The sequence below is a fragment of the Ptychodera flava genome, chromosome 6 (assembly GCF_041260155.1).
Source record: "Ptychodera flava strain L36383 chromosome 6, AS_Pfla_20210202, whole genome shotgun sequence".
Lineage (NCBI taxonomy): Eukaryota > Metazoa > Hemichordata > Enteropneusta > Ptychoderidae > Ptychodera > Ptychodera flava.
Genome location: NC_091933.1, coordinates 7,055,373 through 7,070,138, shown reverse-complemented (window position 1 = coordinate 7,070,138; position 14,766 = coordinate 7,055,373). Strand labels below are relative to the sequence as shown.

Here is a 14,766-nt window from a genome sequence, read left to right as displayed (position 1 = left end):
GAACGTACACAAACAACGATAGCGAGGCTACGACAGAAATATTGTCTAAAGTACCATGATCCGTCAATATCATCCCTGAGAGAAAAAGTTAGAAGGAGCCCTGACCCGTGCATAACAGTGTGCTGTATCGCCATAATTTACACCTTTTGCAATTATAAGTTTCTTGATTATCAAAAGGAATGGCAGCTCTCGTTGGCATCAATATTGATGCAACCCCTCTCCAACCATACCATCAAACCTGCCTGTGCCCTGCTTGGACTTTGATATAACTATGTGACAGGCAATATGTGTGCGGTTAGATCGTCATCTCTCCCCATTTTTAAAGAAAGTTCAACTTGACAGTGATTCCAATAGTAACCCGTGATCTGTTGGACTGTAGTATTTCAGGACTGTTTTAGGTACAACACAACGAACGGTACCGTTACAAAAACTCGCATCATAAATGTTGGGATGTCTCTTAGAATGCTATGATTAGCAGCAGCCGGACTGCAGCCTGTCAGCAAGGTCGTTTTAGGTTACACGTTGCGTAATCTGGGAGAGTAAATATTGCGCGTATTTGGGTAGTGCTTCGTATGGTATGATACATCGAATGGTATTTGGAATGTTCCGTGTAGACAGATTTAGCCTATGACCGGTACCGTGGCCGCGTCGTTACCTCTGTAAGTGTGCCTATACTAACAGAATCATCTTATCGTTAAAAATAACACATGACGGTGAGGGCAATATCACGATTTGTAGCCTACCCAGCTGAAGGGATGGTGATCCTGACCGATATATTGATGATGTCCGGGCCGCAGGCGAAGGTATCATCAATATTTCGGTCAGGATCACCAGCCCAAGGGCATGCCACAAATCGTGATATTGCCCTCACCGTCATGTGTTATTCATTTTATTACACCGAACACTTGAAATCATCACAAAACCCAGTAATTGTACTGTGCGCATCGAACGACAGGTTGAATGACAGGCAAATTTTCAAATGACGAATTTTACATATCACGTGCAAGAGTTCCTGGCGCAGCGCCTGTGCACTACAATGCATATGCGCCCATTGAACTTGTGTTCGAATGGCTAGCGCGTAGCGGGCAAGAGCCGAGTGCAAGAGCAAATCTAACCATGTTATATCACTTTTTTTGAATGTCACGTGGCGGACTTTTAGCCAATCTCTCAGAGTCTCAGATGCGACGAGTAGGTTGTCAGTAGTGCCAAGTTCAACACATATATAGTACTGGAGATATCCCATGATTCATTTATTATTTGCACGATTGGAAATCCTCTTGGAAGTCTACCATGTCTTCCATGTGTACAGTACATGCTATATATGCTTAGTATATGCTATACTATATGCGTATAGTTTTAAAGAGTGAAAACATACCGGGAAGAGAATTTTGTTAATGGCAATACTGATGTGATGAAGGATGCACATTAGAAGATCCGACGCTCGCAGTTGCTGGATTGTGAGTCTCAGCGCCTTCGGGCGACATATCCCTGCGTCTACTATAAGTTGTTATCAAGTGGTGAGACTTTATATTAAGTACACGATTTATGTAAAAAACCGAAGCCTCATGTCCTCCGTGGAAAATTAATATTCTGCGACATATGTATTCGCACGATCTATCGTTCTTTGGAAAATGTAACGATGCATAAGATCAGTAAAATCTACCACCCTGCTGGTGGATATGAAAGTTTTCTTTTCAAAGGCGTTTTTACGAGCATCTATCTGACTTTCTCGCGTCTTTTACCTGGAGAAAAACAGGCAAATGACATACACAAACGTAAGCTAACCTAGAGCCACTTCGTGATTTTCCATTTCCGTACACTTTGAGTTTCGCGTTTTGCACCATTTCTTCAATATCTGCTCCTTTTTGCTTTTCTCGACTGCCCTTGTCATTCGGCCAGATTACATGTTTTGTAATTCTTAACCCACGATGAAAGATTTATAACAATGACAGAGTTCGCAACGGGGCTTGCTGAATGCCGAATACAGTACTAGTGTAGCCCTAGCTACGGCAGCAGATAAAGGAACAATGCGGTAAACAAATTTAACGATCTTGCTATAGTTACTGTCGAATTCAAAGAATGAAAACGCAATTATAATAAGTGGGAGACTGAAAGAGAAACTAAACCATCTTAGCTTCTTGCGTTCAGTGTTGAGCGTTTCAAATGGCTGGCCATATTACTAGACGTCGTAGCTTCAGAATAGATGACCAAGGAAAAAGAAGTCGCAAGGTGTGATAGCAGTTTGACAAGGGGTATATCTACACGATAGACTGGAATATCCGTGGTTCGAGGCAGGGCCGTACCCTTTGTTAACCTTCATTTAGAGGAGGGTTGTACCTCAACAACGAATTGTACACGACGCTTGGCCCCAAATCGGGGTATAAGGTTACAGGCGAATGACAAATCGGGCAGGGACGTGATGTCACTCCCATTCTTCTTGTGTTGTAAGGTGTGATATTCAAATCCGTGCAACTTGTTTAACCTTTAACCTTCTACTAGAGGCACATACAGGGTATTCGCTTCGATATCTGGTCGGACTCAAGTAAACTACCGTGACGCAAAAGTAAGTATTGTATCTTTCACAGTGACTGGTTTTATCAGCTTTGCATAAGCTGATAGAATTTTTTGGATTAGTTGGGTGGAGGAAGTCCTTCGTTCTTATTTCAGGTTTTTTCCCCACACCGTTTACTTTCGTTTTCTCCGTGTTCTCGTCTTGTTCCACGAACAAATTGTCTCCCGGACAGTGTTCTTTTGTCGTTAGTTGTCATATATATGACAATGTTTTTGCCTGGACACTGTTATCCACGGCCTGAACTTGATTATCTCGAATTGGTTGTAATTTGTCTGTGATATCCTGTGTGGTGGTAAGCATTGTGTAAATAGAGTTCCTTTGTGTGTAAATGTTGGTATCGGCCAAAAGAGTAAATGAGTTGTGTTGACTGTTCACAAATTCGAAATTGCCATCACTAACAAGCAAATTAGAGGACAAGTTCTTAAAAATCAAAGACTGTCTTTCGTCGGTGTGTACTGGACTACGTGCCAAATGGAATTTAACTGAATTGATTGCATATAGTATATTTTAGAACAGCTTATCGTTATTTATTAAAGGTCGGAGAGGATTTCTGGACGAATGCCATTCTTTTCAGACATACGAGCAAGGTCACTGTTGGAGCTTGGCTGCCACCGCGTTTACATTTGTGCATATATATATATAACTCTGAAAAAATATATCACAGGTATTGCAAAAAAGACGAGTTTATAGTCATCACACAAACCATGCCGACCTAAAAAGTGTCAGAGTCGACCCTGGATGATTAAGAATAAAAGTTTCTTTCTAAATATTAAGAAAAACAAATGATACAAAAGTTTCCATTGTGTGTGTGTATATATATATATATATATATATATATATATATATATATATATATATATATATATATATAATTTATATATCAATATAAGATGAGGGCTTTTAAATAAATTTCACGACGCTGGAATAGCAAGCTAGAACACTGTGATAAATCGAGCAAAATGCTCCTTACTATGGCAACATCTGTGTTTGTTTATTTGTTCAACAATTCAGTTACTTATGTTCTAAATCGCCAGAAATGACGACAAAAGTCGGCTGACAAAGCTGTGTAGTATGACAAAATACTTGAGCTACTATGGACAAACAGAAACTAATAATCATGACAACAGAGAAAAAACCAGTTCCATTGAGCGGCATTCATTGATCATTGCCGGGAGACGGACTGGTTGTGTGCCCAGATGCCCATACGCGTCCCTCATTGACCTCACGTGTTTGTGTGGGATCCCTATACAAGTAGCAGGCGCCAGGTGCGTACCATAATATGACAGCAAAATGTATCAGTTGTAACTCGATCCTCTCCTTACATTTTTCCGCTACAGACCGAAATGCCAGTGAAGATTGACAGAAACAGGGACGAAATTAAGTGTGCCCTTGAGAAATGTGGTAAAGAAATTTTGTAAGTATAATTATGCGGACAAGTGCCGATCAGTGGGCACGCACCATTGTAGGGATTCTTCTCCTACAACTGTATTGCTAACAAACTTTCTAGGTTTCAGTAATTTGCCGAAAGCGCTGTTCGTGTGTAATACTCTTCGATCTTGCAAACACGGAGTATTTACCGGCAATTAGCAAATTATTTGACTGTAAACTTTGTTTCGTCGTCGCCATCGCTGTTGTGATCTTTATTATCACAATCAATGCAATTGTCATCGCAGACACCTTTTCCACCATTATATCATCATGTGGTCGTCGTTGGAGTCGTCGTCGTCGTCGTCATCATCATCATCATCATCATCATCATCATCATCATCATCATCATTTTCGTCATGACCAGCACTACTAATATATCCTTTACCACATTGTCACACCTTTAGTATCTTGATTGTCCTCGTTGATATGAACGCTGTTCGAGTCTTCAGTCATCACAACAGACTATTTGATAAGACAACTTGAGATGTACGAGAAATCATCACAAAGCTTCAGTAACCTAAAAATCATGTTGATGGGTTGCTTTATCAGAATTAAGATCATGTTATCATGAGTCTAACGTACAGGGTTCATTGACTGTTATTAATATGTATCTTGTCTTTGTTCTCAAGAGGCACAATAATCATCGCTCTTGAAAAAACTTGGCACATTGGCTGTTTCTTGTGCTGCAAATGTAGGAAAGAACTGAGAAACAAGAAATTCATTCTTGGAACGGATAATCAAACATATTGTGAGAAAGACTACAAAAAACTCCAGGGAACAGATAAGTGTGAATGGTGCCAGGATCCAGTTGTCGGGGTCAGTATCCGTCAGCAAGCCAGTATCCGTCAGCAAGCCATCTCGTATCAGTCACAAAGCCATCATTGCACCAAAGATCTGAATAGTCAAACCTGAAACCAGTTGAATGGCAAGAAACCATGTAAATTATATAAATTGTCAAATATATTATAATGGACCGTACTTGTCTTTTTCTCACATAGCCCCCCCCCCCAAGCAAAATGGCCCGTTCTATATTTGATTCTTATGTATGTCTTTGTCATCCTTCAACTCTTCCTGCGTCTATCTGTCAATCACTATCTCCCTGTGTTCTCTGTCCCCCTCACACACATACTCTCTCTCTCTCTCTCTCTCTCTCTCTCTCTCTCTCTCTCTCTCTCTCTTCTCTCTCTCTCTCTCTCTCTCTCTCTCTCTCTCTCTCTCTCTCTCTCTCTCTCTCTCTCTCTCTCTCTAAAACCAGGAGATCTTATTCGCTCGCGGGAAAGCGTGGCACCCCGAATGTTTCAAGTGTTATGGGTGCGGTGAGCGAATCAGTGGCAGTAGTTTCACCGAAATGGATGGACACCGGTACTGCAATAAGGGTGAGAAAAAAATCGACATTTTATTTGTCGATGCAGGTCAAATCTGCTCCATTCTGAAATCGGGGAAATTCAATTTGAATTTGCATTTGACACTCCTCTTATCCTGTGCATCGCCATCGTTTGAATGCATGTTTGAGTGTAATAAGGTCTATGCTTCTTTCTGAACCTCTGACAAAAACATCATGATATATAGTATGGTCCGGTCATCATAAGTAATGGCGTAAACGTGCATACTAATTACGAAAGAAGCGACTTCTTCCCGTCGATTTTCATACAGCTAAACAAAGGTCAACTAAAACTCAGTGAAAATTGCGGCCAACCTGTTTACTACAACGAGACTTCAATAAAGCAATTCGAAGATATAATTTTTGTTGATTGTTCTGGTAAGCTAAAATCTGTTGCATATTGAAATATACCCCTATTTCCGTATTCTATTTTCAATTTATCATTTTGAAATTAAGCACAATGGTGCTGCTGCGTGACAGATAAACTCGTGGCACTCGTGGCCAGTCCATTTTCCAATTCAGGTATTCAATAAGAAAATAGAATGAAGGGTAATTAGGAATTTAAAATATTTTAGAGTGCAGATGAAGCGCATTTAGAAAGTATATTAGATTTTGGTTCAAGTCAAAGTGTGAGAAATAGGTAAAACGCCCAGCGTGGATGGTACATTGCGGCCAATCAGAATTTAGCTTGGAAAGATTCATTCAATTTGAAATAACTATTTATTTTCCTTTTAACTTTCCAAAAGTCTTTTTTCAAATCACATTTCAATTTATCAATGGCCGCATGGCCATGTGCCATGTTGAAAAGCAAACTACAAATTCGATCCAAAATCCTTATTTCTATTTGAGTTTAGGTGTGGTTTATTGAGATTCCCCTGACGTATATGACGGACACTTCGAAAGAGCCAATCAGATTGAACCAAGCAATGACAAGGAGGAGATTGACATATCACTTATTTGAACAAAATTATACTTCCCTTTGTCAATGCTTTTCAAACGAGATATAAGTCTAATGTGCTTTAACCAAGCAACCCCCTCCAACCAAGTAGTAGGTATAGCAACATTATGAATGGTCATCAGCAATGCAGTGCAGTGCGTTTGTACAGAGGGATACCGAAACAATCACAAAAGTTTGTGACATACTCTGCGTGTTGAATGTTTTTGAAACGTTTTGCTTCTTTCCTTTCCATGGCTAGACCTGTCCTACACCAAAGTTACATTCGAAGCGAGCTCAGACATATTTTGTCCACCTTTCGTTCAGCATAATAAAGATACTGACTTCGAAGTAAAACTTCTAAAACAATATACATGAATACACGAATTAATAACGAGGACGTAGAATCTTACCCCTTTTAACCCACTAAAAAACTTAAAAGTCACTAAAGGCCGCTGCTCGTTGATAGACGAATCATGATTGAATGAGGAACTTAACAGGATGAATCATACACAGACACATTACGGACACTGAAGTTTTGTCGTGACACTGTACAACACTTAATTACTCTGGTTCTTGTTGACAAATAGAGATTCTAAGCATTCGTTATTGTTTCACCCTATGAACAGACTGTCTGCAGAAGATACCCAAGGAAGGAGGGGAAAGGTCAAAGAAACGCAAGTACTCTAATGGCAAGAAGAGAGCTAAACGCCCTGGTCGCATTGCTGTCTTTAAATGCCAGGTAAACAGATACATAGGAGTTTACCGAAAGAAGTTTCATTTTAACAAAAGAAGGTTTACACAGCTGTAAAATTATATGTTCTCAGCATGCTATCTGTGCGAGACTCTAATAAATTGCCTAGTCCAAGGCTTACTCTATGCGCCTGTGTGTTTTAATTTCCAAATGGCGTTCATGACCTTTCTATCCCGTGGATTTGTTTTGTGTCTTTTTGTCTAGACTGTTCATCTTTTGCTGCTTTTCTGACAAAATCGATGTTTTTCTTTTGTCTTAAGGTATGCAAAAGTTCACGGGAGAAAAAGTATTTTGTCAGGAGGGATGGCAAACTTCGTTGTGCGAAGTGCAAGAGAGCAAAACGTGATGGCCCGAACAAGAATACCTCGTTTAGTGCAGGAAGAGGAAATCGTTCCGGTGGACAGATGTCAAGCTTACCGAGTATTCATCGACGACAGCCGTGCACCTTTGGTGAAGACAGCAAAAGGGCAAAACTCGGTGAACTGAACAAGAATACTTCGTTAAGTGCACGCAGAGGAAATCATTCCGGTGGACAGACGCTAAAGTTACCCAATATTCATCGACCACGTACCGTGGTTGAAGTCCACAAAAGTTCAAATATTCAGAACAAAACAAGGTTTCCAAAGATTACCAAAAAAACTGTATGAAATACAATTTTTAACTACATGTAGCACGAAGTGAATAGTAAGATGTTAATATTTGTCAACCTTAATATGTATAAATTCGTAGTTCAAGTATCTCGTAGAATACCAGTATATTGATAGCGCAAATACAGCAATACTGTACAGTATGATTAGTCGAGACGCGAACATAACCATGCTATATTCATGACAAAGCACGCTTGGAACACATGTTAGCTCTCAGCTAGAGAAAAAATCTTTTTTTGACGTTTCACGCCAGAATTTCATAATACTGTTATGATATAAAAGCAATAAATCACGTCAGCAGCGGGTATACCACTCTGTTTTAACCAGTTCACTTCATATATGCACTCACTTTGCTTCTGCATATTGTATGTCGCAAACAAGTTAAATAATATGGCCAGCGGCAATACCTGTTATTTGTTCAGAGAAAAAGTTAAAGGGAAACCGTCACCAGAACTGCGCCTGTGCGAGTTTCTTGTTTATAAACATTGTATTTCGTGCACGGTATTCAGATGCACCTCATCATCATAGCTGCAACATTTACATTATACAATGTAGATTATGACAGACATGTTTTAACTTTCATCATCGTACCTTCCTTCCTTCCTTTCATCCTTTTAATTATAAATTATTTTCAATATTGTACAGAGACAACATGTGTTTATGGTATTAGAGAATATTGACGAAAACAACATGTATATACGGTTTGATTATACTAAAATATATGGAGAACAATGTATGAACAATATAGAGACAAATATCGACTGTAGCATTAATCTCAGATATTTTGAAAATTACGGTTAGTGTCTGTCAGCTAGCAGTGAGTTACCAATCCTAGAATATCAACCAACCATTAGGAGTTAAAGTCAATGTATATCATGCATTATGAGTAGACATCAATATTGTGCATGAGACCGTCTTAAGTTGATCGTCTGCTCTCTTAAGAGAGAAAGGTGAATGAAATCAGCCAATCTCAGATGGAAGTTTCAAGCACAAAGATGGGTGGCCATATTGCAAACAAGTAAGAAAAATTTGAATTTAAGTTTAAATTCTATCAATGTCCAGCGTCTTTTTAGGCCTATTGAGAGAGTGAGTTAAATTTAATACACTGTACAATTAGAGTTCGATATATTTATAATCAAGTCACGTTTTGAGGTAGATCGTACCTCGGAGACAGATATTCGGACTCGGACTCTCAACTTTCTTCAAATCTTTTCAGGTCTACCACTTGTTGGGCTCATTTTAAAGTTCTTGTTGGAAGAAAACCTTTCATCGTCTTAGTTTTTCGAAAATCCAATATTTAATTTTGCCCCATCGAGTTAACATAGGGGTGGCGGTTATTTTGAATTTCAAATATCGCAAAATGTTGGGCAATTTGTTTCGCTAGTTCCAAACTATTATTGTTGATTTGGTAAGAGAATGGTTGAAAGTTTCATTTAGAAAAGTTTGAGCAAAAGTTTGAATCTTTCACTTTCGAGGCGCATACTACTGTAACGTGAATTATTTTACTTATGAAGTTTAAAACCATCCCTCTTTGACTATGACTTCCGTCATATGCTGGAATGAGTTCAATGTTAATCAGTTTTAATGATCTTGAGAAATTTTAAATAAAATATATGTATTCATACACTGACAGCAACAAGATAAATATTTTCTTGTTATGCACAAAGATTTTAATTATTTTCAATATGACCTTCGCCCACACAATAATTATAATCTGTTCAGTCTTTTCGTGTGAGTTGGTGTCGTTGTCTCACCATTAAGAGATTGCCTGATATATGAACTTTGTAAACTCAATTATGCGATATACCAGGTAGCAGAGTGTGGCCATCTAAAGCGGAATACTTTCCGCCTTTTCCATGCTCTGCCATTTTGATCTTGTAGAGCAAAGCCATAAACACCTGACGGTGGAGAGGCAGTACGCTTACCTTGTATTCGTTAAATTCAATCTTCCTAGCGTGGCTTCACCAACAAGCACAACACAAAAATCACTGCAAAAATCAAATTTTTGTAGAATTCACTACAAAGCACTAGGTACCATGGAGTAGGAACATCCCAGAGATCAAATTTCACTGTATCAAATTTCATCTTCTGACTGTCTACTTATCTTGCTATTCTCACTTCCCTTCGTTTGATTTCGTATCATAATTCGCCATCTCTTAATTTGCATATACCATCCGGTCTAGCTGCTGAAGGCGGTAAGATATCTTAAAATTGAAAAAAGAAACATGATGTGAAATGATCAAAATATATTGACAACAAACTGCCATCCGACTTAAGTTATGTAAGTGTCATTAGAGGCCATGATCATCGCCTTAAATAGAAAAAATAGAAATTTCTAAATTGCAGGGGAGAACGGAGGGTGAATCCTCTTAATTTTGCCTTTGGGTGTGATTTTGACGGAATTTGTATTTATTTACCCTCCAAGGTTCCCAAGGCCTCCAGGGCAGGGCCAGGTGTTGATCAGTATTTCGCCAAAGTATTGAGGGCTTCAAAACGAGACCCTTTATTGAGTAGAAACGATAGAAGGTACAAGGTACAAGAATACGGACACTCTGACAGAAGCTGGTAAATTCCATTCTTTACAAGGTAACACATTACAGGCTAACTGTGGGTGACCTATATGGATTGTAAAGAACGCGTGACCTGATTAGGCGTTCTCGTGTGTTAATTTAGTGAACTTCCCTCTACAAAAGCGGCGCATTCGACTGCCTGTTATATCAAGATTTGGTCGGCCGAGTCCTGTCAACGAAGAAAAGGTTAGAACTTTGCTATTCTGAATTTCAATGCATTTATTCAGGTCTGTACGTACCACACATCGGTTAGTTTGTCCGTCTTTTAAGATACCTGGTCCTTGTTTAATTCGACATTCAAACACGATTGGAACTAATTTGGTATAATTGGATCTACATATTTTTCAAATTTCTCAAGTGTTAGGGGCCCTACAGCTGAATGTTGCATTGTAACAGATTACTCCTAAAACAAGTGTGTAACTTCAAAAGAAAAGCAGATGAGTATACATTTGCAGATCAAACCGACACTACTGCACCATCCAGTTATCCCCATTTAGTTCCAATCGTGTTATTAGTGAAACTAGTGGTGTCGTAGACATTATTTTGATACTAACACTGGTTCTATTTCCAGTATTTTGGGCCCTTTGAAAGTAATTTCTTGTTCTCCTCATGAAATTATAAGTTCCAAACTTACCAGTACTGCCTAAAAAGTGTTCTGTGTACTGTAGTTGACGACTATTTCTCAGTCAAGACAAGAATTGATAGTCACAAAAATGTTATAAAAAGTTACAGGATTTTCCCCTTTAAGTTTTGAACTCAAGAAAAGCTCGAAATATCAGTCATCAGACTGATATATTTGGATTTATTGTTAACTGTTAAGATAGAAATAGTGTCTAAATTAATATGTACACTGAACAGACTGCCAACGTTACATTCGGAATTTAACCTGCACAGCGTTAAGGCTTGTCCATAAAACTGACACAGACACTAAAATATATATCAGATGTAATGCGAAAGGACGAGTTTATCGTTGACACAAAGCCACTTGTCGTCCTAAAAAGTGTCAAGTACAACACTTAATGGCTTTAGGGTAAGAGTTAAGGAGGCTGAAACTGTTTTATTCTTTTTCAGGACAAGGCAAGCAAAGCGAACGTCTCCGTAGCGACTACATGTATAATGACTGTTTATCATTAAGATCAGGGCTTCTCACATAACCATTGTCATTGGGAATTTCAGAAAAGATTTCATTACGTTTGAAGGGAGCCAAGTAAAAACATATCGTAATTGCCAGGTAGAAGTACTCTCTACCATGCCAATATGGTTGTTCATCGTGTCCGTCACTCTTGTACGAAACAGCCCTAGAAAAGTAGGCTCACAACTTTGTGTCGTATGAATCAATACTGAGAGCTACATTGTCAATCAGACGACAGCTGCAGATGTACGGAGAACACTAATCTGCAGAAAGCAATCGTCACCTTTGACTTTATTATTCATATGCTATCGCTGTGGAAACGAAAATGGCATCTTGAATTTAGCGAGCGGCAGCAACAAACAGTCGCGTGGGCGACATTCACTGCTGGTTGCCGTGAGACGAGGTGATTTAATTAATTTCCTGGCTGCTACCGTTGATATACACATTGAACGATCTCGCTAGTCTCGGTCGAATTCAAAGAATGAAAAGTTTAACGCAAGTATAACGAGTGGGAGATTGAAAGAGAAGCTATAAGCTATCTTAACTTCATGCTTTCAGTGTTGAGCGCTACAAATGGCTGCCATACTAGTAGTAGTAATTTCAGAAGAGATGACCAAAGGAAAAATGCATGAAATCGAACGGTGTGATTACAGTTTGACAAGGGATATATCTACACGATAGACTTGAATGTCCGTGGTTCTAGACATGGACATGCCTTATGTTAACCTAGCTTCACTAAGGGGAGGGTTACACCCCTCCGACGAGTCTTCTAGTTTAATCTACACGACGATTGGACAAGAATCTGGGTATAAGGTCACATGCGAATGACAAATCGGGCAGGGACGTAACGTCACTCCCATTCTTCTTGTGTTGTAAGCTGTGATATTCAAATCTGTACAATTAGTTTAACCTTTAAACTTCCTTCTACCAGTGGCACATACAGGTATTTGTTTTGATATCTGACCTAAATCCCTTATACGGCCAGGACGCAAAAGAAAGTACTTGTCACAGTGACTGGTTTTGAGCGAGATTTGTTTGAATTGGTTGGGTGGAGGAGATCTTTCGTCCTTATTTCAGTTTTCTGTCCCCGGTTTATATCATTTTCTCCGTTCTCTCGTCTTGTTCACGGAACAATTAGTCTCACGGACAGAGCTCTTTATTCGTAAGTTGCCAGGTATGTGGCAATTGTTTTGGCCTTGGGCGTGTAATCATGACCTGAACTTGATTATATCGACTTTGTTATGTGTCTGTGTTGTTTCGTCTGGTTGTAAGCCTGTGTAAAACGCCTGCCTTTATGTGGAATTATTGATATCGGCCAAAAGAGGGATGAGTTGTGTTGATGGCCATCACTAACAAAGGAATTAAATGACACTTTCTGTCCTTCGTTGTGTACTGAACTGCGTGTCGATTCAAATTGAGCGATATTTAATAATGTCTACATTAGCAGAATTTATCGTTATTTATAAAGGGTCAAAGAATATAATTTCTTGACGAATATCATTCTTTTCAGATAGACGAGCAAGGCTACAGTTGGAGCTTGGCTGCCACAGCGTTTATAATTGTGCATAGAAGTAAATTTGAAAAATATATCACAGGTATTGCAAAAAGTCGAGTTTATTTTCAACACAAATCCAACCGGCCTAAAAAGCGTCAGAGTCGACCCTGAATAGGAATAAAACTAAATATTACGACAAAACAAATAATGCAAATGTTTCCATTGTGTTTATATGTATATATCAGGACGAGGACTTTTCAAATAACTTTTGAATTAGCGAATTCTATAAGTAATTCCGCGACGCTGGAATATTGGGCTCCCTACAAAACCAACATGTGAGCTTAGCCTAGTTTTTCTGTTCAACAATTTAGTTACTAATAAACTTAATCGCGCAAAATGACGACAAAAAGTCGGCTGACAAAGCTGCATGGTATAAAAAATACTTGAGCTGCTTTGACAATTAAACGACTGCAAACATTGATTAACAGAACACTATTAATCATTAAAAAATAACAGCAAAAACAATCTCCTGGGCGACATTCATTCATCATTGCATATGAGACGGACTGATTTTATTCCCAGCTGCAGACTTTTCCTTACTGACCTAATATGTGTGTCTGTGTGTGTCCGTGTGTGTGAGAGTGTGTTGTGAGAGCATGATCCCTTAATACAAGTTACAGGAGCCAAGCGTGTACCATTGTATGACAAGCAAATGTATTAACTGTAACTCTTTGCCCTCCTTATTTTTTCCGCTACAGACCGAAATGAGAAAGAGGTATGACAGAAACAGGGAAGAAATCAAGTGTGAGAAATGTGATGAAGAAATTTTGTGAGTATAAGTATGCATTACGCTCTGATCAGATAATTGGGCACGCACCATTGTAGGAATTCTTCTCCTACAACTCTATTCCTAACAACTTTCTAGGTTTCAGTAATTTGCGGAAAACGCTTTTCATGTTCATCACTCTTCGATCTTGCCAGCTTGAAGTATTTACTGACACATATCGTCCAGGAATGATATTTTATGATTTGATGTGCCATTTATTTAGCTGCAGACGTTTTTGTTTATCATCATGATGATCATCATCATCATCATCATCATCATCATCATCATCATCATCATCATCATCATCATCATCATCATCACTGCCAAGATATCCTTCACCATATTCACCATCTTCAGTATCACGATCGTCTTCGTTGTTGCAAGCGCTGTTCCAGTCTTCAGCATCACTGTTTAACAAGATCACGAGTACATGTACGCGAAATCATCATAAAGCTTTGCCAGTAACCTAAACAAATTAATGGGTTGCATCCTCAGAAGCAACATCCCGTTATTATGACCTACCGTACATTATTCACACCAATGACTCGTTTCCTACTCTTATCTGTATTTTGTGTTTTATTCTCAAGGGGCACAATAATTACCGCTCTTGATAAACCATGGCACATTGGCTGTTTCTTATGCTTCAAGTGTAAAACAGAATTGAGAAACAAGAATTTCTTTCTTGGCAAGGATAATCACACATATTGTGAGAAAGACTACATAAAACTCCAGGGAACGGATATTTTCGCATGTGAATGGTGCCAGGATCCAGTTGTTGGGGTCAGTATCCGTCAGCAAGCCAGTATCTGTCAGCAAGCCATCTCGTATCAACCATTAAGCCATCATTGCACTAAAGTGCTGAATAGTCAAACTTGAACCAATTGAATGGCAAGAAACCATTGCCTGGCATATCGGAACATTCATATAAATTTCACGGATCGTCACATCGATGTATTTAAGTATAGCTTTGAGATGTAGTAGAAGTTGAACCACAAAATTAATTCTTTTCATAAAGCATTTAATAGAG

At 38.9% G+C, this 14,766-nt stretch overlaps 2 protein-coding genes across 2 annotated transcripts in view; both read left to right on the top strand.

Annotated features, from left to right (window-relative positions):
- LOC139134705 (paxillin-like) overlaps nucleotides 1-14,766 on the top strand; it is a 41,466-nt gene that overhangs the window by 6,320 nt on the left and 20,380 nt on the right. The gene's annotated exons all lie outside the window — the stretch shown is intronic.
- LOC139134704 (paxillin-like) lies at nucleotides 1,824-9,347 on the top strand. The gene is made up of 6 exons (XM_070701676.1): nucleotides 1,824-2,563; nucleotides 3,910-3,986; nucleotides 4,630-4,816; nucleotides 5,256-5,376; nucleotides 6,945-7,057; nucleotides 7,330-9,347. The coding sequence occupies exons 2-6, from the start codon at nucleotides 3,916-3,918 to the stop codon at nucleotides 7,714-7,716; spliced, it is 879 nt and encodes a 292-aa protein (XP_070557777.1). The 5' UTR covers nucleotides 1,824-2,563; nucleotides 3,910-3,915; the 3' UTR covers nucleotides 7,717-9,347.

Excerpts from the sequence above, each read along its gene's own strand:
- LOC139134704 (XM_070701676.1), top strand. The coding sequence starts at position 3,916 with ATGCCAGTGAAGATTGACAGAAACAGGGACGAAATTAAGTGTGCCCTT. Across the intron at positions 5,377-6,944 it reads ACACCGGTACTGCAATAAGG|ACTGTCTGCAGAAGATACCC; the intron begins GTGAGAAAAAAA and ends CCCTATGAACAG. Across the intron at positions 7,058-7,329 it reads TTGCTGTCTTTAAATGCCAG|GTATGCAAAAGTTCACGGGA; the intron begins GTAAACAGATAC and ends TTTTGTCTTAAG.